This window comes from Haematobia irritans, chromosome 3, assembly GCF_050003625.1.
Source record: "Haematobia irritans isolate KBUSLIRL chromosome 3, ASM5000362v1, whole genome shotgun sequence".
NCBI lineage: Eukaryota > Metazoa > Arthropoda > Insecta > Diptera > Muscidae > Haematobia > Haematobia irritans.
This window is the reverse complement of record NC_134399.1, coordinates 130,943,687-130,968,892: the sequence shown is the minus strand read 5'-3', so window position 1 is coordinate 130,968,892 and position 25,206 is coordinate 130,943,687. Positions and strand designations below refer to the sequence as shown.

The 25,206-nt window shown below is 28.8% G+C and overlaps 1 protein-coding gene across 1 annotated transcript in view; it reads right to left on the bottom strand.

Moving 5' to 3' along the window:
* LOC142231186 (uncharacterized) overlaps positions 1-25,206 on the bottom strand; it is a 147,868-nt gene that overhangs the window by 21,460 nt on the left and 101,202 nt on the right. The window contains 1 exon segment of the mRNA XM_075301805.1: positions 18,983-19,159. Within this exon segment, the coding sequence (XP_075157920.1) occupies positions 18,983-19,159 (177 nt within the window).

Here is a 25,206-nt window from a genome sequence, read left to right as displayed (position 1 = left end):
TGGATGTGAGATCTGAGCCTAGACCCTACAGAGAGGAACTAGAGCACAAAAGCTGCTTTCAATACAGATAACTGTAGCTCTGAGAATCACTTCAGCATAACGCACAGTATGAGGGGAAGCCACGTTACTAACAGCAGGAACGATCCCAATAGACCATCAGGCAAAAGGTTTTTGAGCGGCGAAAGGTTTACGAGGTCAAACAACAAGACGCGACAAACTTGATACCGAACATCCAATAAATGACAGGAACGAGACAAAGGGCAGATGGACACACCGACACATAATTATGGCGAGGCAAAAGTGAGGTATTACATGACTCAGATGATCTCTGGTCACGGCTACTTTCGAAAGCTAAGAAAACTTTATTTACGAAGAAGAAGAAGATCATCCGTGGCGATTCCGAGCATACGCTGTTTACATTTAGCCTGTTGGCAGAACGGCGGAGAGCGTTTGTAGATGAAATTGGGCATGCATTGCTGAAAAATATAATACGTAAGATGGTACAAAAGGAGAGGAATCGGGAAGCACGTTCTTCACAAGACATAGGTTGACATGGACGCGAGACGTACACCGTTTTATATGAAAAAAGCTTTTGATTCAATAAAAAGAAGATCAAAATGGGAGGCTTTGGTACGCAAAGAGGTCCCGAAGAAAATAATATATTCATATATTCATCAAACCTATGTATACAAACTCCACGCTACAAGTACGTCACAATGGTACAATCAGTGACCCATTGTACACAAATGCTGGAGTTAAACAAGGCTGTCCACTTTCGCCAATTCTGTTTGCAGTAGATGACACCATGCTAATAAGAGAAAAGAGGGATATTATGGAACATGCACATGCACCTTGAATACCAAGCGTACACAAACATGTGTCTACTATCCCATAAACACTCTGATATGCAAAATAAGTTAAACGATCTCATCGCCATGTCAAAGCAAGTAGGCTTGGAAGTGAATATTAGCAAAATGTTCACAATGCGTATAAACCAATATTCGGATAGCAACTTCACCATCTCCAATCAGCCCATTTCCTTTGTTAACAATTTTTGCTATGTGGGTAGTAAAATGTCTAATGACAACGATATAGAAGAAGACGTTGACAACCGACTGAAAAAAACCCAGATCAGCATTTGGCCGATTGGGATTGGGCATACATTACGAAAACCGGCAAACAGCATCTCTAGAATGGCCCTGGAATGGAACCCCCAAGGATCGAGAAGGACGACCCTAAAACACATGGCACAAAATGAATTATTAAGAAAAAAACAAGACACTAAATGATATTAGAATTATATTTATCGATAAAAGCAGATACAAGATTCTTGTAGAAGCCCTATACTCCCAAGAGGAACAATAATGGAAAAACAAGTATATACGGCTGTAAGTTAGGCCAGGCCGAATCTTATGTACCCTCCACCATGGATTGCGTAGAAACTTTTACTAAAGACTGCCATCCTCAATCGAATTACTTGGGTTATGGTAATACTTGCCGATGACCTTGCCATCTTGAAACTTCTTAACATCGTCCTCCAAATTATCAGTTAGTCCATAAGTGGTATATATTAGACAAAACTAAAAAAAAAAAACAAGTATACACGGCCGTAAGTTCGGCCAGGCCGAATCTTATGTACCCTCCACCATGGATTGCGTAGAAACTACGAAAGACTGTTTTCGATTGTGGATCGAAATACTTGGGTTGTGGTATCTTAAAACTTCTTAACATCGTTTTCTAAATTGTGAATTAGTCCATACGTGGCATATATTAGACAAAAAAATTATGTATATTTAAGTCTACATATAATTACGAATCGATATGGACTTTTTGCACGGTACGTAGAGAGCCAGAATTGAAATATGGGGGTCGCTTATATGGGGGCTATATATTTACAATTATGAACTTGATATGGACCAATTTTTGTGTGATTGGAAATCGATTTATCTGCGGAATATATATATATAACTATAGACCGATATGGACCTAGTTAGGCATGGTTGTTAACGACCATATACTAGCACAATGTACCAAATTTCAACTCACTCGGATGAAATTTGCTCCTCCAAGAGGCTCAAAAACCTAATATCGGGATCGGTTTATATGGGGCTATATATGATTATGGACTGATATGGACCACTTTTGGCATGGTTGTTAAATATCATATACGATCACCACGTACCAAATTTCAAGCAGATCGGATGAATTTGGTTTCTCCAAAAGGCACCGGAGGTCAAATCTGGGGATCGGTTTATATGGGAGCTATATATAATTATGGGCTGATAGGAACCAATTCCTGCATGGTTGTTGGATACCATATACTAACACCACGTACCAAATTTCAACCGAATGGGAAGAATTTTGCTCTTCCAAGGGGCTCTGGAAGTCAAATCTGGGGATCGGTTTATATTTTTGCATGGGAGTTTGAGGCCATATATTAACACCAAGTACCAAATTTCAACTGAATCAGATGAATTTTGGTCTTCCAAGAGGCTCCGGAGGTCAAATCTGGTGATCGGTTTATATGGGGGCTATATATAATTATGGACCGATGTGGACCAATTTTTGCATGGTTGTTAGAAACCATATACTAACACCATGTACCAAATTTCAACCGGAGCGGATGAAATTTGCTTCTCTTAGAGTCCTCGCAAGCCAAATCGGGGGATCGGTTTATATGGGGGCTATATATAATTATGGATCAATGTGGACCAATTTTTGCTTGGTTGTGAGAGACCATATACTAACACCACGTACCAAATTTCAAACGGATCGGATGAATTTTCCTCCTCTAATAGGCTCCGGAGGACAAATCGGGGGATCGTTTTATATGGGGGCTATATATAATTATGGACCGATGTGGACCAATTTTTGTATGGTTCTTAGAGACCATATACCAACACCATGTACTAAATTTCAAACGGATCGGATGAATTTTCCTCCTCTAATAGGCTCCGGAGGACAAATCGGGGGATCGTTTTATATAGGGGCTATATATAATTATGGACCGATGTGAACCAATTTTTGTATGGTTCTTAGATACCATATACCAACACCATGCACTAAATTTCAAACGGATCGTATGAAATTTGCTTCTCTTTGAGGCTCCGCAAGCCAAATCCGGGGGTCCGTTTATATGGGGGCTATACGTAAAAAGGAAGATAGCGTGATTTCAACAGACGCATGGATGGACGGATATGCTTAGATCGACTCAGAATTTCACCACGATCCAGAATATATATACTTTATGAGGTCTTAAGAGAAATATTTCGATGTGTTACAGGCGGAATGACAAAGTTAATATACCCCCCATCCTATGGTAGAGGGTATAAAAAATTGCACGATAAAAGCAGAGACAAGATTCTTGTAGAAGCCCTATTCTCCCAACAGGAACAATAAAGGAAAAATATCGTCGATTATGATGGATTACATCATACGTGTAAACGCACTGTTGGCTGCGCAAAGCACCTTCCTACCTTTACCTCCACAAGAAAATTAAATTAAATGCGAATTCCAATAAATCAATTCATCTACATTAGAATATGGAATATTTTTTCCAAATAATTACTTAGCCTAGAATTTTTAGACTACCTACGCAATATATTAATAGGCATTAAAGTGTAGTAGTCGTCATTGCTTATTATGCACAAAAAAAATCCCAACAAGAAAATGTGAACCATATAAAAACGGAAAATTGGTTTTCCGCCTAAACACCCACCCATCTACTGGAGAAAAAAAGACACAGAAAACTACTGCAATAAGACCAAGAAGCAAGAGAAACGCTTAGCTTGTCAAAATGAACGACGTAGTTTCAATGAATGGGTGGCTGGGTAGCATTAGTGGCAAGGTAATTTTTGCTGTTCGTGAAGTACAGTGCAATTCGATGCGTTTTTGCAATTTCATTCGTCGTTAGTGTTTCTCCAATATTTCCTATTGCCATTTCTCAAAGCCATCGTTGCACAAACTTTTATGTTTTTTAATTTCAATCACAAAACTGCAAGAATTTTCACCGATAACCGGATACACAGGAAGGCGACATTTTACCATTGCAATCATCATCAACGCCAACGCAAACGCCAATATGGTAAAAAGTACACTAGAATTCATTTATAAGATACAACGCGATGTGAAAAAGAGAATGAGGTAGCTGAGAGTGGGTGTTCGTATGTGTGTGTATGAGTGAGTGACGCAAAAGCACTATTCCAACTTAAAAGATGAACTGCAAGTGGTACTCAAAAAAGAATCGATACGCCTACTCAAGGATATTGGCCCGTTTTGCCAAATTGGTACTCAATGGCAGCACCATTGTTCTTTTATTTGGGGAGGCACGGAGGTAGGACGATGATAATGATGATCCTAAAAATCGTTTCACACACAAAAATTTTCCCTTTGAAAAAAACCCAAAGAGATACTTTTGCCCAAATTGGATGATTGTTAATTAAGAATTAATTAATTCATCAGCACCAACAAAATACGGATACGAGAGCTTTTGTTAAGTGCGACGAGACTGTATACGATGAATTGAATGTGAATAAATCAATAATTACAATTAATTCCTTTAGCGTTAATGAAGTATACATTGGCCTATACCTTAATATGCATTCAAAGAAGAAAGGGCTACACTGTAAAAAATAATATTTTTTTAATTGAAAAAAAAAAATATACAGTTTTTAGAAAAACTATTTTTATACCCTAAACGACATAGTGGTCAGGGTACAATAACTTTGATCTGCCCACAAATGTGCCTACCAGAAATATTGATTTTAGACCACATAAAATATATACCGATCGACTCAGAATCACCTCTTGAGACGATCTAGCCCTTGGTGTCCGTCCGTCCGTCTGTTCATGTATTTGTTATTCGCAGGATTCCGGTCGCAAATATTAACAGATTTTGATGAAAATTGGCATATCGCGTTTTTTTTGCACTTGGACGAACGCTATTGAATTTGGAAAAATCGGATCAAATTTAGATATAGCTCCCATATATATGTATCGCCCGATTTCGATAAATGGGGTCAGATTGCGCTCATTTACCAACCGATCGGCGTCAAATTTGGCACAAAGTAATCTACTATACAACCCTTTACGTGTGCAAACTTTCACCGAAATCCATTCAGATTTAGATATAGCTCCCATATATATGTATCGCCCGATTTTCCAAAATTGAGTATTAATAGCTTTTTTATTAACCGATCTTACTCAAATTTAGCACAAAGTAACCATCTGTGATATCAACCATATCTGCAAAATATCATTCAAATCGGTTCAGATTTACATATAGCTCCCATATATATGTATCGCCCGATTTTGAAGAATTTACCTCTAATAACCTTGTTTTGACCATATTTAATAACCGATCTTACTCAAACTCAGCACAAGGTAATCTCCCGTAAAAGCAACCAAACCTGCAAAATATAATCCAAATGGGTTCAAATTTAGATATATCGCCCATATATATGTATCGCTCGATTTTGTTAAACTTGGCCATAAGACTCAATGTTACTCAAATTTCATATTTTGAAGTATTAGGCGATCGTAGTTACTATATTAGTGGCATACTAACTCTATAGCTCCTAATATCAGTCATTTCTGTTCAGATTGTGATAAAACTCCCTTAATGTTCTTAAATATGGAAATGCGGTTTATCTCCCAAACCTATACCATTGATACCCCACAAACAATGTTTACTAATTCAGTGGGCGTGGTTTAGAGCATGATATAGTCGGCCCCGCCCGACTTTCTACTTTAATTACTTGTTCAATCTAATTTCAAGTAAACTAACATTATAAGACTATGACATTAGCCAAGTTCTGATTCTGAGCCGAGGATTGGTACACTCAAAAAAGGTTACTTGGATCCAAAGATTTGTATCTTCCCTTAAGAATTTTGGTATTGATTCGGAGTCAAAGATGAGACTTTTTTAAAATAAAGACATAAAATTAGGATTCAGATCTTTTTTGTCGTGTTTGCATTCTCTTTTCGCGGTATATTAATTAAGCTATTCTCTTACAAGGTTAACACACATATAGTGGCAACCCGATATTTGTGGCTCACTTAGACTATTCAGTCCATTGTGATACCACAGTGGTGAACTTCTCTCTTATTACTGAGTGCTGTTCGATTCTATGTAAGCCGAGTCCGAACGGCGTTCCACATTGCATTGAAACCGCTTACACTGAAAAAAATATTGTCATGAAGCCAAAGATTTCATGTCCTTAAAATACTGGGTTCCAACCCACGACCCTGTGTATGCAAGGCGGGCATGCTAACGAGGGATGGAAAATACATTTTCCAAGAAAGTACTTTTCAACAAAATTTCAACAAGAATTCCAATGGAAGATTATTGTCACGATTTCCTTTAGACTGAATTTAAGGGAAAATAAAATTTTGTTTGTCAACTCCTCAATTTTAAATTTGTTTTAGTTTTATATCCGCTTACAAAGACTACCGCAGTATTGTAATCACGGTTGCCACAGTTGTACTTCATGCTACTTCATAAATTTTCTTTAGGTAAATAGAAATAAAATGTTGACAAAATTTTCTATAGAAATAAAATGTTGACAAAATTTTCTATAGAAATAAAATGTTGCAAAATTTTCTATAGAAATACAATTTTGGCAAAATTTTCTATAGAAATAAAATTTTGACAAAATTTTCTATAGAAATAAAATTATGACAAAATTTTCTAAAGAAATAACATTTTGACAAAATTTTCTATTGAAATTTTCTATAGAAAAATCAAAATTTTGTTGTACTTCATGGTACTTATAAATTTTCTGTGGATAAATAAAAATACAATTTTGACAAAATTTTCTAAAAAATAAAATTTTGACAAAATTTTCTATAGAAATAAAATTTTGACAAAATTTTCTATAGAAATAAAATTTTGACGAAATTTTCTATAGAAATAAAATTTTGACAAAATTTTCTGTAGAAATAAAATTTTGACAAAATTTTCTGTAGAAATAAAATTTTGCCAAAATTTTCTAAAGAAATAAAATTTTGACAAAATTTTCTATTGAAATTTTCTATAGAAAAATCAAAATTTTGTTGTACTTCATGGTACTTCATAAATTTTCTGTGGATAAATACAAATAACATTTTGACAAAATTTTCTAAAAAAATAAAATTTTGACAAAATTTTCTAAAGAAATAAACTTTTGACAAAATTTTCTAAAGAAATAAACTTTTGACAAAATTTTCTGTAGAAATAAAAATTTGACAAAATTTTTATTGAAATTTTCTATAGCAAAATCCAAATTTTGTTGTACTTCATAAATTTTCTGTAGATAAATAAAAATAAAATTTTCTAAAAAAATTCAAATTTGACTAAATTTTCTTAAGAAATAAAATTTTGACTAAATATTCTTAAGAAATAAAATCTTGACAAAATTTTCTAAAAAAAATAACCCTCCGCAAAGTTTTCTAAAGAAGTAAAATTTTTACATAATTTTCTATAGAAATAAAATTTTGACAAAATTTTCTATAGAAATACAATTTTGATAAAATTTTCTATAGAAATAAAATTTTGACATAATTTTTTATAGAAATAAAATTTTGACAAAAATTTTTATAGAAATAAAATGTTGGCAAAATTTTCTATAGAAATAAAATTTTGACAAATTTTTTTATAGAAATAAAATTTTGACAAAAAATTTTCTATAAAAAAATAACCCTCCGCAACGTTTGCTATAGATGTAAAATTTTAACAAAATTTTCATAGAAATAAAATTTTGACAAAATTTTCTATAGAAATAAAATTTTGGCAATGAAGTAAAAAAATTCAAATTTGACTAAATTTTGTTAAGAAATAAAATTTTGACTAAATATTCTTAAGAAATAAAATCTTGACAAAATTTTCTAAAAAAAATAACCCTCCGCAAAGTTTTCTAAAGAAGTAAAATTTTTACATAATTTTCTATAGAAATAAAATTTTGACAAAATTTTCTATAGAAATAAAATTTTGACAAAATTTTTTATAGAAATAAAATTTTGACAAAAAATTTTCTATAAAAAAATAACCCTCCGCAACGTTTTCTATAGATGTAAAATTTTAACAAAATTTTCATAGAAATAAAATGTCGACAAAATTTTCTATAGAAATAAAATTTTGGCAAAATTTTCTATAGAAATAAAATTCTGACAAAATTTTCTACAGAAATAAAATTTTGACAAAATTTTCTATAGAAATAAAATTTTGACAAAATTTTTTATAGAAATAAAATTTTGAAAAAATTTTCTATAGAAATAAAATTTTGACAAAGTTTTCTAAAGAAATAAAATTTTTACAAAATTTTCTAGAGAAATAAAATTTTGAAAAAAAGTTTCTATAGAAATAAAATTTTGACAAAATTTTCTATAGAAATAAAATGTTGACAAAATTTTCTTTAGAAAAAAAATTGACAAAATTTTCTAAAGAAATAAAATTTTGACAAAATTTTCTATAGAAAAATCAAAATTTTGTTGTACTTCATAAATTTTCTGTAGATAAATAAAAATAAAATTTTCTAAAAAAAATTAAATTTGACAAAATTTTCTTAAGAAATAAAATTTTGACTAAATATTCTTAAGAAATAAAATTTTGACAAATTTTTCTAAAAAACATAAACTTTCGACAAAGTTTTCTAAAGAAATAAAATGTTGACAAAATTTTCTATAGAAATAAAATGTTGACAAATTTTTCTATAGAAATAAAATTTAGACAAAATTTTCTAGAGAAATAAAATTTTGACAAAATTTTCTATAGAAATAAAATTTTGACATAATTTTTTATAGAAATAAAATTTTGACAAAAATTTTTATAGAAATAAAGTTCTGACAAAATTTTCTATAGAAATAAAGTTCTGACAAAATTTTCTACAGAAATAAAATTCTGACAAAATTTTCTATAGAAATAAAATGTTGACAAAATTTTCTATAGAAATAAAATTTTGACAAAATTTTTTAATAAAAAAATATTGACAAAATTTTCTATAGAAATAAAATTTTGGCAAAATTTCTATAGAGATAAAATTGTGACAAAATTTTCTACAGAAATAGAATTTTGACAAAATTTTCTAGAGAAATAAAATTTTGAAAAAAAAGTTTCTTTAGAAATAAAATTTTGACAAAGTTTTCTACAGAAATAAAATGTTGACAAAATTTTCTATAGAAATAAAATTTTGACAAAATTTTCTATAGAAATAAAATTTTGACAAAATTTTTTATAAAAAAAAATATTGACAAAATTTTCTATAGAAATAAAATTTTGGCAAAATTTTCTATAGAAATAAAATTGTGACAACATTTTCTATAGAAATAAAATGTTGACAAAATTTTTATTGAAATTTTCTATAGCAAAATCAAAATTTTGTTGTACTTCAGAAATTTTCTGTAGATAAATAAAAATAAAATTTTGACAAAATTTTCTAAAAAAATAAAATTTTGACAAAATTTTCTAAAGAAATAAAATTTTGACAAACTTTTCTAAAGAAATAAAATTTTGACTAAATTTCCTAAAGAAATTAAATTTTGACAAAATTTTCAATAGAGACAAAATTTTCTATAGAAATAAAATGTTGACAAAATTTCCTAAAGAAATAAAATAAATAAAATTTTCTATGGAAATAAAATTTTGATAAAATTTTCTATAGAGATAAAATTTTGACAAATTTTTCTATAGAAATAAAATTATGACAAAAATTTCTACAAAAAAAAAATTACAAAATTTTCTAAAAAAATAAAATTTTGTGAAAATTTTCTAAAGATCTAAAATTTTGACAAAATTTTCTATTGAAAATTTTTATAGAAAAATCAAAATTTTGTTGTACTTCATGGTACTTCATAAATTTTCTGTGGATAAATAAAAATAAAATTTTGACAAAATTTTCTATTGAAATTTTCGATCAAAATTTTCTATAGATATAAAATTTTGGCGAAATATTTTGTCAAAACTATTGTACCATAAAAATGTCTACACAAAAGGTACTAAATCATTCGCCGCGGTGCTGACCAGAATGAAAAAATATTGGAAAAAGTACTATAGTACTGCATTTTCCAACCCTGCATTGCTAAACATTGCACCACGTTGGCTTCACGTACAAACAAATGTCAGTTTTTATTCATTCGAAAAGAAAATTTAAACCAAAGATGCTATACCCTCAAATTAAGTCTTAGCCTATATTTGAAGCGTTTTTATCTTAAATCTATATATTCAAATTTCGATTAATTTAAGGAAGATTTCTTTAAATTAAAAATCTGTTTTTTTTTTAATTTTTCCTTAGTTCAAAGATATAGGACTTTAACGGACTCAAATTTCTAAAATTTGTGTTCTAAATTTAATGAAAAAGATTTTCGAAACAAAGATTATAAACTTTCTTTTAATTAAAATTTCATTTAAAAAACAAATAAGGAAACTTTGCCTTCAAAGACAAAGGACTTTAACAGAAGGACGCGAATTTTCAAAAATTTTGTCCTAAATGTAATTTTAAAATTTTTTTGAAGCTAAGATTATAAACTATGATTTAATTGAAATTTAAAGAAAATTAAAATTTAAAGAAATTTGTGCTTAATATTTTCTAAATTGCGCATCCTAAAATTTAGGTTGCATAATCTTTAATATCACGTACATATTTTTTTGTTTTCAGTGCGGACAATGTAGCAAGGTTAATTATATGCACATTTTAAGAGCAGATCGAAAAGTTTAATTTTTCCATACTTAAAGGAGACGAAAACATGAAAAGTCGATTTTCAAAAATAAACACTCAAAAAAAGTTTACTTGAATCTAAAGATTTTGACCTTCCCTTAAGGATTTTGGTATTGATTCCGAGCCAAAGATGCGGCTTTTTTAAAATAAAGAAATTTTTTAGCAACCCATCTGGCTTTAAATCTAGGACGAATAAAATTAAAATTGGGATACAGATCTCATTTATTGAATTTTGTTTCTTTTTGCGATACATTAAAAAAGCTATTCACGTGTTTAAAAATCCTGATTATAATGGATACCTCAAAGTAAAAAATGTTTTCTTGATTCCAAAAAAAAAAAAAAACTTTAAACCAAAGATGCTAAATCCTCAAAATAGCCTATATTTGAAGCGTTTTTATTATTTAAATCCAAAGATTCAATATTTTAGCTAATTTAAGGACAATTTCTTTAAATTAAAAATGTGTTTCTTTACTTTAAGGAAAATTTGCCTTAGTTCAAAGACATGCGACCTTAGAGGAGGGACGAAAATTTACAACATTTGTACCCTAAATTTAATGAAAAAATTTTTTGAAGTAAAAATTCTAAACTGTATTTTAATTGAAATTTCATTATTTTAAAGAAATTTGTCCTTAATATTTTGTAAATTGCGCATCCTAAAATTTAGGTTGCGTAATCTTTAAAATCACGTAAATATTTTTTTCAGTCAAGAAACAAAATCAAAAACTCCAAAGGTCGAAATTGAAGATTTTGATTTTTTGTCAGATTTTCTTTTATTCGTCAACAAAGATATGGAACAAACTTCTCACTTTCAAAAACTTCAACCAGATTTTTTTAATCCCTTAATGTTTTACATGTTTCTTTTTAACCTACAAAGTTTAAGTTTAATTGAAAAGAGAGTTAGATTGAATAGGAATTAATCCCTTGTTGGATTCGCATTCCTTATCAATTGGCAAAAGTATGTACAACAGCTTTGAATTTCCGTTTACTTTAAACTGAAAAGAAAGAAAAACTTTTTGTAAAACAAAAAAAAAACGAAGCGATTTTCTACCACATTTCCAGTGTTAATCGGCTTAGGAGCAGAACATTTATATTCATTTACATTTTTACTACTACAACTTCTAAAGTGGTGGTAGTAGGCGGGAATTCAATTTGTAACCAATTACAAAATATCCATGGTAATGATTTTGTTTAACGATTGCTTACAGCTATGATGATTGAAGGGGGGAGGGGTAAAGAAGAAATTTAGTATTTTATTGTTAATTTTCCAAGAAATTCAAATTTAATATCGTCTTAAGATAAATTAGAATAAACCATTAACATTAACAGCTATGAGAACGAGGACATCTTGTGTAAAATTTCAAAACGATAGATATAATATTGAAGAATGAAGTTTTCACAATAAATTTGAATTTTCTGAATTTGACTGTATATACAACGTAGTAAAAACTTATAAAGAATGAAAATTTCCAATGAAAAATTTGATAAGTGCTCCGATCCATTTCTTGGCAGACGTGTGATTTGCGATAAAAAAATTGCTTTTTATTTTGAAATAAAAGTCACAGGACAAATATTTTGGCTTCTAGAAGCCCAAGAAATAATATCGGGAGATCTGTCTATATGGGGGCAATATCAAACCATGGACCGATATTCACCATTTTCGGCACACCTCCTTATGGTCTTAAAATACTTCTTGATTTCCAATTTCAGGCAAATTGGATAAAAACTACGGTTTCTATAAGGTCAAGACTCCAAATCGGGAGATCAGTTTATATGGGGACTATATCAAAACCTGGACCGATATAGCCTATTTTCGAACTTAATCTGCCCGCAGACGATAAACGAGTTTGTACAAAATTTCACCAAGATTGCTTCATTATTGAAGACTGTAGCGTGATTACAACAGACGATCATTGTATATATATATATATATATATATATATATATATATATATATATATATATATATATATATATATATATATATATATATATATATATATATATATATATATATATATATACAGACGGTCCCTGATCAAAAATATATATATCTATCTTCTATATATATAAAATTCAAATTATGTTTGTTTGTTTGTTTGTTTATTTGTATGTTCCGGGTTGGCGCGAAAACGGCTGAACCGATTTACTTGAAACTTTCGTGGGGGGCACTCAGGTGCTGAAAATAGGGTACCTCATTTTTTGACATATGGTCGCGGAGGGGGACCTCCCCTTTGTCGGACTTTTTGAAAATTGGACCAAAGTTGACCGATTTGCTTGAAATTTTCATTGAAGGTTGGGTTTGGCATCTAGACAAAGATCCGCAACTTTTTATTTCGATATTTGGTGGCGGAGGGGGACCTCCCCTTTGTTCGACTTTTTTTAAGTACAGTGAAAAAACTAAAATTTTCTAAATTATCTGAGATTTACAGAGAACATGCGGTTTCATGGACGGGGAGGGGGACCTCCCTCTTGCCCTACTTTTTTAAACTTGGAACAAAATTATGCGATTTGCTTGAAATTTTCATTGAATTTTGGACGGAGAGGGGGACCACCCCTTTGCCCGACTTTTTTTAAAGTACAGTGAAAACAAAACTAAACTCCCCCGAATGAAATTTTACGGAAAAATTAGTGAGGTTATGATATTTATATCAGGTTCCTAATTTTTTAATAAAAATAAAAGGACATAGGGAAACATCCGCTTCTCTTTTTTTCATTTCATTTTTCAAATTCTTCTTTATTAATTTGATTTTTAAATACAATTCATTTAATGAGATTTTATCACAGTAGATATTACAACAAATGAGACACTGGCTGGCAATATAAGCTATGTTATTTAAGATACATATTATTAAAGGCAAAAACAGGTTAAAGACCTTTATATGAAATTAAACAAAAGTCAAATATTGTTGAAAATTAACATGCATGCAGAAGATTATCTAATTCAATAACCTAAAACAAACATATATTTTCAATTTGATAATTTAATAGTAAAATTAGAAATATTTTAATATACTCGCTCTACACAGGACCTTATCAAACAATAAGGGGAAGTTTCAATTTTGGAAAAATAATTTAAATTTAGCCTTTTGATGAAATCACAAATTTTCTCATATCCAGTTTCATTATGAAGTAATGAAGTAGAGTATCTCCAATTCTTTCCATTGATAATTTTTAAACATTTATTTTGTACAATCTGTAACTTCTCCAAATGGGTCTTTGCAGCTTTGTACCAAACTGGACATGCATATGTTAAAATAGGTCTTATGATACCTTTGAACAGTAGATTCTTATTTTTATGATTCGGCACACCTCCTTATGGTCTTAAAATACTTCTTGATTTCCAATTTCAGGCAAATTGGATAAAAACTACGGTTTCTATAAGGTCAAGACTCCAAATCGGGAGATCAGTTTATATGGGGACTATATCAAAACCTGGACCGATATAGCCTATTTTCGAACTTAATCTGCCCGCAGACGATAAACGAGTTTGTACAAAATTTCACCAAGATTGCTTCATTATTGAAGACTGTAGCGTGATTACAACAGACGATCATTGTATATATATATATATATATATATATATATATATATATATATATATATATATATATATATATATATATATATATATATATATATATATATATATATATATATATATATATATATATATATATATATATATATATATATATATATATACAGACGGTCCCTGATCAAAAATATATATATCTATCTTCTATATATATAAAATTCAAATTATGTTTGTTTGTTTGTTTGTTTGTTTATTTGTATGTTCCGGGTTGGCGCGAAAACGGCTGAACCGATTTACTTGAAACTTTCGTGGGGGGCACTCAGGTGCTGAAAATAGGGTACCTCATTTTTTGACATATGGTCGCGGAGGGGGACCTCCCCTTTGTCGGACTTTTTGAAAATTGGACCAAAGTTGACCGATTTGCTTGAAATTTTCATTGAAGGTTGGGTTTGGCATCTAGACAAAGATCCGCAACTTTTTATTTCGATATTTGGTGGCGGAGGGGGACCTCCCCTTTGTTCGACTTTTTTTAAGTACAGTGAAAAAACTAAAATTTTCTAAATTATCTGAGATTTACAGAGAACATGCGGTTTCATGGACGGGGAGGGGGACCTCCCTCTTGCCCTACTTTTTTAAACTTGGAACAAAATTATGCGATTTGCTTGAAATTTTCATTGAATTTTGGACGGAGAGGGGGACCACCCCTTTGCCCGACTTTTTTTAAAGTACAGTGAAAACAAAACTAAACTCCCCCGAATGAAATTTTACGGAAAAATTAGTGAGGTTATGATATTTATATCAGGTTCCTAATTTTTTAATAAAAATAAAAGGACATAGGGAAACATCCGCTTCTCTTTTTTTCATTTCATTTTTCAAATTCTTCTTTATTAATTTGATTTTTAAATACAATTCATTTAATGAGATTTTATCACAGTAGATATTACAACAAATGAGACACTGGCTGGCAATATAAGCTATGTTATTTAAGATACATATTATTAAAGGCAAAAACAGGTTAAAGACCTTTATATGAAATTAAACAAAAGTCAAATATTGTTGAAAATTAACATGCATGCAGAAGATTATCTAATTCAATAACCTAAAACAAACATATATTTTCAATTTGATAATTTAATAGTAAAATTAGAAATATTTTAATATACTCGCTCTACACAGGACCTTATCAAACAATAAGGGGAAGTTTCAATTTTGGAAAAATAATTTAAATTTAGCCTTTTGATGAAATCACAAATTTTCTCATATCCAGTTTCATTATGAAGTAATGAAGTAGAGTATCTCCAATTCTTTCCATTGATAATTTTTAAACATTTATTTTGTACAATCTGTAACTTCTCCAAATGGGTCTTTGCAGCTTTGTACCAAACTGGACATGCATATGTTAAAATAGGTCTTATGATACCTTTGAACAGTAGATTCTTATTTTTATGATTCAGCAGAGACTTTCTACACAAAAGCGGCCACAGCGCCCTTAACGATTTTAGCGATTTGTTACGGATCTCTTCTAAGTGTTTCCCATAAGATAATTTTTTATCTAACGTGACCCCCAGATACTTGACACTATCAGCAACCGCAATCGTTTCATCTCCGCTTCTCTTAAGTAACTACATATAGAGAAACAATTAAACTTTACCGAGTTACTTGAAATTTACAGAGGACTGGGGAGAGGTTACGATATTAATAGTTGATACCTGATTTTGTGATATTTGGACGGAAGAGAGGCCGCCCCTTTAGGCTTATAATTTGCTTGACATTTTCTGGGACGTTTACAAAAGATACGCTACATCACTTTCCGATATTTAGTCGGGGAGGAGGTCCTCCTCTAAAACTGCAAAAAAAAACAACAACAATTCATAAGTTTTCTTGAAATTTACATAGGCAGTGGGGGAAGGTTATGAACGAAGAGGCAACCTTCCTTGCCCCACACTTGAAGGAAAGTTTCAAGAATTTTCATTTCCAGTGCTATTCACTACGGTGTTTGTCGATATTGTATCGGGGAAAGTGACGTCCCTTTAAAACAATAGAGCAAAATTTAAACATCGCCGATCTACTTGAAATTTACAGGGAACGTGGGAGGAGGTGATTAAATTTATACATGATTTTTAAATTAGTATATGATTTTTCGATATCTGGTTGGGGAAGGGGAAAATTGAAATAAACTTTGTAGATTTACTTCGATAGAATTTATAGGGACCATTGATTAGTTGTGAAATTAATATAGGGTACGTGATAGTCCGATATCAGGTCGGAGTGGAGCGAAGGTGGGGAGAGGGTTCCCTTTTGTCCGTTTTTTTTTTCTTAAATTGAAAGTAGAGGGTTGTCCGTAAATGGGAACTCGGTACATAATTTTATGATTTTTGCACAGGCTGAAATTTACATGAAATTGACAGCCAACGTAGAGGGTGCATAATTTTCCAACATTTTAGCAAATGTTAATGTGGTAAAAATTTTTACTACTTTTGCTTTTTCCGATTTATTGGATGGGAAACAGTAATTCTTTGTATGTTATTATAATATAGTGCTTAATTTTCAGATATGTTGAGGAGAATGATACCTTTCCTTGACAAACCACACTTAAAATTCACAAGAAATATAGAAGATTGTCTACTTGAATACAGAACATTATTTACATTTTTGGAGGAAAGGGTACACCCTCTCCCCGACATTTTTGAAGACGAACCGTTTTACATATGCGTATCCGCCGTATTTGTACCTATAAACGAAAAAGCAAGTAGTCCGATTTGTTTGAAAGAATTCAAATCTTTTCGAAGTTGTTCTCAGCATGAGGGATATGGTTGACTAAGTTGACGCAAAATGTTCCTACAAATACGCTTCGGAAGGCGCAGCGAAGCGGGCCGGGTTACGCTAGTACTTTATATATCCCGAAGTAGATATATCGATGTGTTACAAATGGAATGACAAACTTAATAAAGGGTGATTTGTTAAGAGCTTGATAACTTTTTTTAAAAAAAAACGCATAAAATTTGCAAAATCTCATCGGTTCTTTATTTGAAACGTTAGATTGGTCCATGACATTTACTTTTTGAAGATAATTTCATTTAAATGTTGACCGCGGCTGCGTCTTAGGTGGTCCATTCGGAAAGTCCAATTTTGGGCAACTTTTTCGAGCATTTCGGCCGGAATAGCCCGAATTTCTTCGGAAATGTTGTGTTCCAAAGCTGGAATAGTTGCTGGCTTATTTCTGTAGACTTTAGACTTGACGTAGCCCCACAAAAAATAGTCTAAAGGCGTCAAATCGCATGATCTTGGTGGCCAACTTACCGGTCCATTTCTTGAGATGAATTGTTCTCCGAAGTTTTCCCTCAAAATGGCCATAGAATCGCGAGCTGTGTGGCATGTAGCGCCATCTTGTTGAAACCACATGTCAACCAAGTTCAGTTCTTCCATTTTTGGCAACAAAAAGTTTGTTAGCATCGAACGATAGCGATCGCCATTCACCGTAACGTTGCGTCCAACAGCATCTTTGAAAAAATACGGTCCAATGATTCCACCAGCGTACAAACCACACCAAACAGTGCATTTTTCGGGATGCATGGGCAGTTCTTGAACGGCTTCTGGTTGCTCTTCACTCCAAATGCGGCAATTTTGCTTATTTACGTAGCCATTCAACCAGAAATGAGCCTCATCGCTGAACAAAATTTGTCGATAAACACATTTCGAACCGAACACTGATTTTGGTAATAAAATTCAATGATTTGCAAGCGTTGCTCGTTAGTAAGTCTATTAATGATGAAATGTCAAAGCATACTGAGCATCTTTCTCTGTGACACCATGTCTGAAATCCCACGTGATCTGTCAAATACTAATGCATGAAAATCCTAACCTCAAAAGAATCACCCTTTATAACCCCATCACCATTCTGTGGTGGTGGTTATAAAAACTCTCGGGATTCACAATGACATCAGGATATGTAAATGAAATCACAAATGGCATGAATGGACAAGAAAAACAAACACAATAAAAGGATACATGCGTTTAAAAGCATTTGATATTCTCGTTTTCCGTTTCCTTACAGTATGCGTAACAATTTCTAATTCAAAAAAAAAAAAAAAACTTAACAAAAAAAGAAAACATGGAATATTGCATAGTCAACCAACTAAGTTTAAGTATTTACAGGCACGCAAAGTATCGATCATATATCCTTTGAGGTTGAAGCACAATACATAAATCATGAACAAACCAATTTCCATATCAAATTACTTGATTGATTGCATGATTGTCGGGAAGAAAAAGCTTTGATGATGAATTTCGAAAAAAAGGGATAAGAAGGTCTGGGTTAACAAATCTGCTATCAAATATGGCGCTCGTGCTGTGGTGAGATAAAATTTATATCCTTTCTAGAAAGGACTTTGCTTTTTGCTTGTTGTTTTTACTCTTATTAATGGTATTTACAATGTTTGGCAAAAAGAATAAAGAATGAGTTGGCTATATATATTTAATTATTCGAATATGTTGTTTTTTTTTTCATCTTGTAAAAAATTTTCTTTTGTTTTTGAAATTTTCTTTTAAATGAAATTAAGGAAATGCGGTGCGTGTTTGTGTGTTAACACTATTATCCTTGGTGGCAAAAGAAAAGTGCAACGCTGTTTTTTTTTTGGTTTGCCTTCAAAAACAAAAAGCTCAAATTTGAAACTGTGACGAGAATACCACACAAAGTGGTGGAGTTTTTACTTGGTGGATAGATTGTATCGGGGTTATTGGTTGTGTGATCACTACATACCTGGTGATGACTTGTATTGAGCCTGCAGGACATAGCGGGGTCTCTCTTCTCCGGCAATAATTTCCTTTTGTGTTATGCGTCGCTCTGGTGAACTTGTATGCAGTGGTAATATGGCCACGGCAGGGACACCCAATGGTGCGGTTGTTAAGTCTTCCTGGCATTGGGGCGAATGGCATTCTATAAAAATGGCACAAAGATATAAAAGGAAAATTCACATTAAACAAACATTTTTACTATTTACAGGATATATGAAAAGCACAAAAAATATATGAAAAGAGGAAAAAAAAAAGAACCTAGAACAGGAATTCTATAAAACCCCATAAGGTTAGGGCTAAAGTATAGCATTTTTTCCATCGCACTGGGAGACTCTTTGTTGAACTTTATCCTCCGGTTTTTTCCCCACCGAAGTTTACATTCTTTATAAACTCTTTCATTATTCTCAGAAATAAACGAGCTAAAATAAAATTTTATTAATATTCGACATTGTGGGGCATGACAAAAAAAAAACTTGTTGATCTGTGAGCTTGAATGTGGTGTTCCACATATCAATAGAATCGAAAATATTTATGGGCCCATGGAAATAATTGCACAGAAAAGTGCCTGGTTAAACACACAAGTAAGGAAAATCTAAAGTCGGGCGGGGCCGACCATATTATACCCTTAATCGCTTTGTAGATCAAAATTTTGTTATAACATCTCAAATCCTTTAACTTTGTTTGGAGCCATATAAAGGTCTTTATTCCCATATACATTTATTAAAATCTGAACCTATTTGGACAGAATTTTTTATGAATGTAAATCGGACGAAAGTTTTATATGGGAATTATACCTAAATCTGAACCGATTTAAACTTTATTTGGCATATTTGACGATACCAAAATTTTGTCAAAATATTATATGTATAGAAAATTTTGACAAAATTTTATTTCTATAGAAAATTTTGACAAAATTTTATTTCTGTAGAAAATTTTGACAAAATTTTATTTCTACAGAAAATTTGGACTAAATTTTATTTTTATAGAAAATTTTGTCAAAATTCTATTTCTAAGAAAATTTTGCCAACATTTTATTTCTATAGAAAATTTTGTAAAAATTTTATTTCTATAAAAAAAATTTTCAAAATTTTATTTCTAAAGAAAATTTTGGCAAAATTTTATTTCTAAAGAAAATTTTGTCAAAAATTTTATTTCTACAGAAAATTTTGTCAAAATTTTATTTCTAAAGAAAATTTTGTCAAAATATTATATCTATAGAAAATTTTGTCAAAACATTATGTCTATATAAAATTTTGACAAAATTTTATTTCTATACAAAATTTTATTTCTAAAGAAAATGTTGACAAATTTTATTTCTATAGAAAATTTTGCCAAAATTTTATTTCTACAGAAAATTTTGACTAAATTTTGTTTCTATAGAAAATTTTGTCAAAATTTTATTTCTATAGAAAATTTGCCAAAATGTTATTTCTATAAAAAATTTTGTAAAATTGTATTCTATAAGAATTTTGTCAACATTTTATTTCTATAGAAAATTGTGACAAAATTTTATTTCTATGGAAAATTTTGTCAAAATGTTATTTCTATAGAAAATTTTGTCAGCATTTTATTTCTATAGAAAATTTTGTCAAAATTTTATTTGTGAAAAATTTACATTTTATTTCTATAGAAAATTTTGTCAACATTTTATTTCTATAGAAAATTTTGTCAAAATTTTATTTCTAAAAAATTTTCTTCAAAATATTTATCTATAGAAAATTTTGTCAAAACATTATGTCTATATAAAATTTTGACAAAATTTTATTTCTATAGAAACTTTTGTCAAAATTTTATTTCTATAGAAAATTTTGTCAAAATTGTATTTCTTATGAAAATTTTGTCAAAATATTATTTCTAAAGAAACTTTTGTCAAAATTTTATTTCTATAGAAAATTTTGTCAAAATTGTATTTCTATAGAAAATTTTGTCAAAATTTTATTTCTATAGAACATTTTGTCAAAATTTTATTTCTATAGAAAATTGTGTCAACATTTTATTTCTAAGAAAGTTTTGTCAACATTTTATTTCTATAGAAAATTTTGTTTAAATTTTACTTCTATAGAAAATTTTGTCAAAATTTTATTTCTATAGAAAATGTTGAAAAAATTTTATTTCTAAAGAAAATTTTGTCAAAATATTATATCTATAGAAAATTTTGTCAAAACATTATGTCTATATAAAATTTTGACAAAATTTTATTTCTATACAAAATTTTGACAAAATTTTATTTCTAAAGAAAATGTTGACAAAATTTTATTTCTATAGAAAATTTTACCAAAATTTTATTTCTACAGAAAATTTTGACTAAATTTTGTTTCTATAGAAAATTTTGTCAAAATTTTATTTCTATAGAAAATTTTGCCAAAATGTTATTTCTATAAAAAATTTTGTAAAATTGTATTCTATAAGAATTTTGTCAACATTTTATTTCTATAGAAAATTGTGACAAAATTTTATTTCTATGGAAAATTTTGTCAAAATGTTATTTCTATAGAAAATTTTGTCAGCATTTTGTTTCTATAGAAAATTTTGTCAAAATTTTATTTGTGAAAAATTTACATTTTATTTCTATAGAAAATTTTGTCAACATTTTATTTCTATAGAAAATTTTGTCAAAATTTTATTTCTAAAAAATTTTCTTCAAAATATTATATCTATAGAAAATTTTGTCAAAACATTATGTCTATATAAAATTTTGACAAAATTTTATTTCTATAGAAACTTTTGTCAAAATTTTATTTCTATAGAAAATTTTGTCAAAATTGTATTTCTTATGAAAATTTTGTCAAAATATTATTTCTAAAGAAACTTTTGTCAAAATTTTATTTCTATAGAAAATTTTGTCAAAATTTTATTTCTATAGAAAATTTTGTCAAAATTTTATTTCTATAGAACATTTGTCAAAATTTTATTTCTATAGAAAATTGTGTCAACATTTTATTTCTAAGAAAGTTTTGTCAACATTTTATTTCTATAGAAAATTTTGTAAACATTTTATTTCTATAAAAAATTTTGTTTAAATTTTACTTCTATAGAAAATTTTGTCAAAATTTTATTTCTATAGAAAATGTTGAAAAAATTTTATTTCTATAGAAAATTTTGCATAATTTTATTTCTAAAAAAATTTTGTCAAAATTTTATTTCTATAAAAAATTTTGTCAAAATTTTATTTCTATAGAAAATTTTGTCAAAATTTTATTTATATAGAAAATTTTGGCAACATTTTATTTCTATAGAAAATTTTGGCAACATTTTACTTCTATAGAAAATTTTGTCAAAATTTTATTTCTAAAGAAAATTTTGTCAAAATTTTATTTCGATAGAAAATTTTGACAAAATTTTATTTCTATGGAAAATTTTCTCAACATTTTATTTCTATAGAAAATTTTGTCAAAATTTTATTTTTACAGAAATTTTGTCAAAATTTTATTTCTATAGAAAATTTTGTCAACATTTTAATTCTATAGAAAATTTTGTCAAAATTTTTTTGCTATAGAAAATTTTGTCAAAATTTTATTTCTATAGAAAATTTTGTCAAAATTTTATTTCTATAGACAATTTTGTCAAAATTTTATTATATTTTGTCAAAAACTTTATTTGTATAGACAATTTTTCCAAAATTATCTTTATCTATAGAGAATTGAAGTACCTCTTAGTCGGAGAAGAATGTTTCGCAAAATCTACCAAAACATCAAGAACCATTTTGGGTAAATTTCTTCAAACTGTGGCAACCGTGGTTCAAACCCGGTTTCGACCAACCACCAAAAAGTTTTTTAGCGGTGGATTATTCCACCTCAGTTATGGGTTTCACTGCAATGTGGAACGCCGTTTGGATTCGGCTATAAAAAAGGAGGTCCCTTGTCACTGAGCTTAACATAGAATCGGGCAGCACTTGGTGATAAGAGAGAAGTTCACCACTGTGATATCACAATGGACTGAATAGTCTAAGTGAGCCTGAAAATATCGGGCTGCCACTATAACTCACCTAACTATAGGGATTGTAGTAGACTATGTGTCAAATTTGAGAACAATCAGACTTGCACACAAAAATACATAAACAAACCGACAGACATACATCGCTAAATCGACTTACAATTTAATTCTAAGACAATCGGTATACTAAAGGATAGGTCTCAGACTGATCCTTCTTGCACATAAAAAAATTATGATCCATTCACGAAATTAATTGATACAATTATTTATTCATGGAAGTGCAGCAACACATAAGATAGTTGATTTTTAAATATCGGGATTGGACAACTCTGGTGTTGCAATCTACCAACTAACAGCTCTGTGGTAAAGCTTGAAACTTTTCTTATCTCTTAATTAAATTTTCATTATTTTAAAGAAATTTGTCCTTAATATTTTGCAAATTGGATGCGCAATTTAAAATTTAGTTTGGCTAATCTTAATTATTACGTAAATATTTTTTCCAGTGAAGCACATGACAGCCTGAAAAAAAACTCGAAATATCGCAATCGTACTACTAGAACAAGGTAGAACAGTAAATTTTCAGCAGTTTTGACTAAATTTTCTATAGAATTAAAATGTTGACCAAATATTCTATAGAAATAAAAATTTGACAAAATTTTCTTAAGAATTTTGACAAAATTTCCTAGAGAACCAAAATTTTGACAAAATTTTCTGTAGAAATAAAATTTTAACAAGATTTTTCATCGAAATAAAATTTTGACAAGATCTTTCTATAGAAATAAAATTTTGACAAGATCTTTCTATAGAAATAAAATTTTGACAAAATTTTCTTTAGAAATAAAATTTTGACAAAATTTTCTTTAGAAATAAAATTTTGACAAAATTTTCTATATAAATAAAATGTTGACAAGATTTTTTATAGAAATAATACTTTGACAACATTTTCTATAGAAATAAAATGTTGACAAGATCTTTCTATAGAAATAAAATTTTGACTAAATTTTCTATAGAAATAATTTTTTGACTAAATTTTCTGTAGAAATAAAATTTTGACAAAATTTTCTATAGAAAAAAAATTTTGACATTTTCTATAGATATAAAATGTTGACAAGATCATTCTATAGAAATAAAATTTTGACAAAATTTTCTATAGAAATAAAATTTTTACAAAATATTCTATAGAAATAGAATTTTGACAACATTTTCTATAGAAATAAAATTTTGACTAAATTTACTATAGAAATAAAATTTTGACAAGTTTTTTATAGAAATAAAATTTTGACAAGATTTTTTATAGAAATAAAATTTTGACAAGATCTTTCTATAGACATAAAATTTTGACAAAATTTTCTATAGAAATAAAATTTTGACAACATTTTCTGTGGAAATAAAATTTTGACAAAATTTTCTATAGAAATAAAATTTTGACAAAATTTTCTGTAGAAATAAAATGTTGACAAAATTTTCCATAGAAATAAAATTTTGTCAAAAATTTCTATAGAAATAAAATTTTGACAAAATTTTCTTTAGAAATAAAATGTTGACAAAATTTTCTATAGAAATAAAATTTTGACAAAATTTTCTATAGAAATAAAATTTTGACAATATTTTCTATAGAAATAAAATTTTGTCAAAATTTTCTATAGAAATAAAATTTTGTCAAAATTTTATATAGACATAATGTTTTGACAAAATTTTCTACAGATATAATATTTTGACAAAATTTTCTTTAGAAATAAAATTTTGTCAAAATTTTCTATAGAAATAAAATTTTGTCAAAATTTTCGTTAGAAATAAAATTTTGACAAAATTTTTTATAGATATAATGTTTTGACAAAATTTTCTATAGATATAATATTTTGACAAAATTTTCTTTAGAAATAAAATTTTGAAAAATTTTTTATAGAAATAAAATGTTTACAAAATTTTCTATAGACATAAAATGTTGACAAAATTTTCTTAGAAATAGAATTGTGACAAAATTTTCTATAGAAATAAAATTTAGTCAAAATTTTCTGTAGAAATAAAATTTTGTCAATATTTTCTATAGAAATAAAATTTTTTCAAAATTTTCTATAGAAATAAAATTTTGACAACATTTTCTATAGAAATAAAATTTTGACAAGATCTTTCTATAGAAATAAAATGTTGACAAAATTTTCTTAGAAATAGAATTGTGACAAAATTTTCTATAGAAATAAAATTTAGTCAAAATTTTCTGTAGAAATAAAATTTTGTCAAAATTTTCTATAGAAA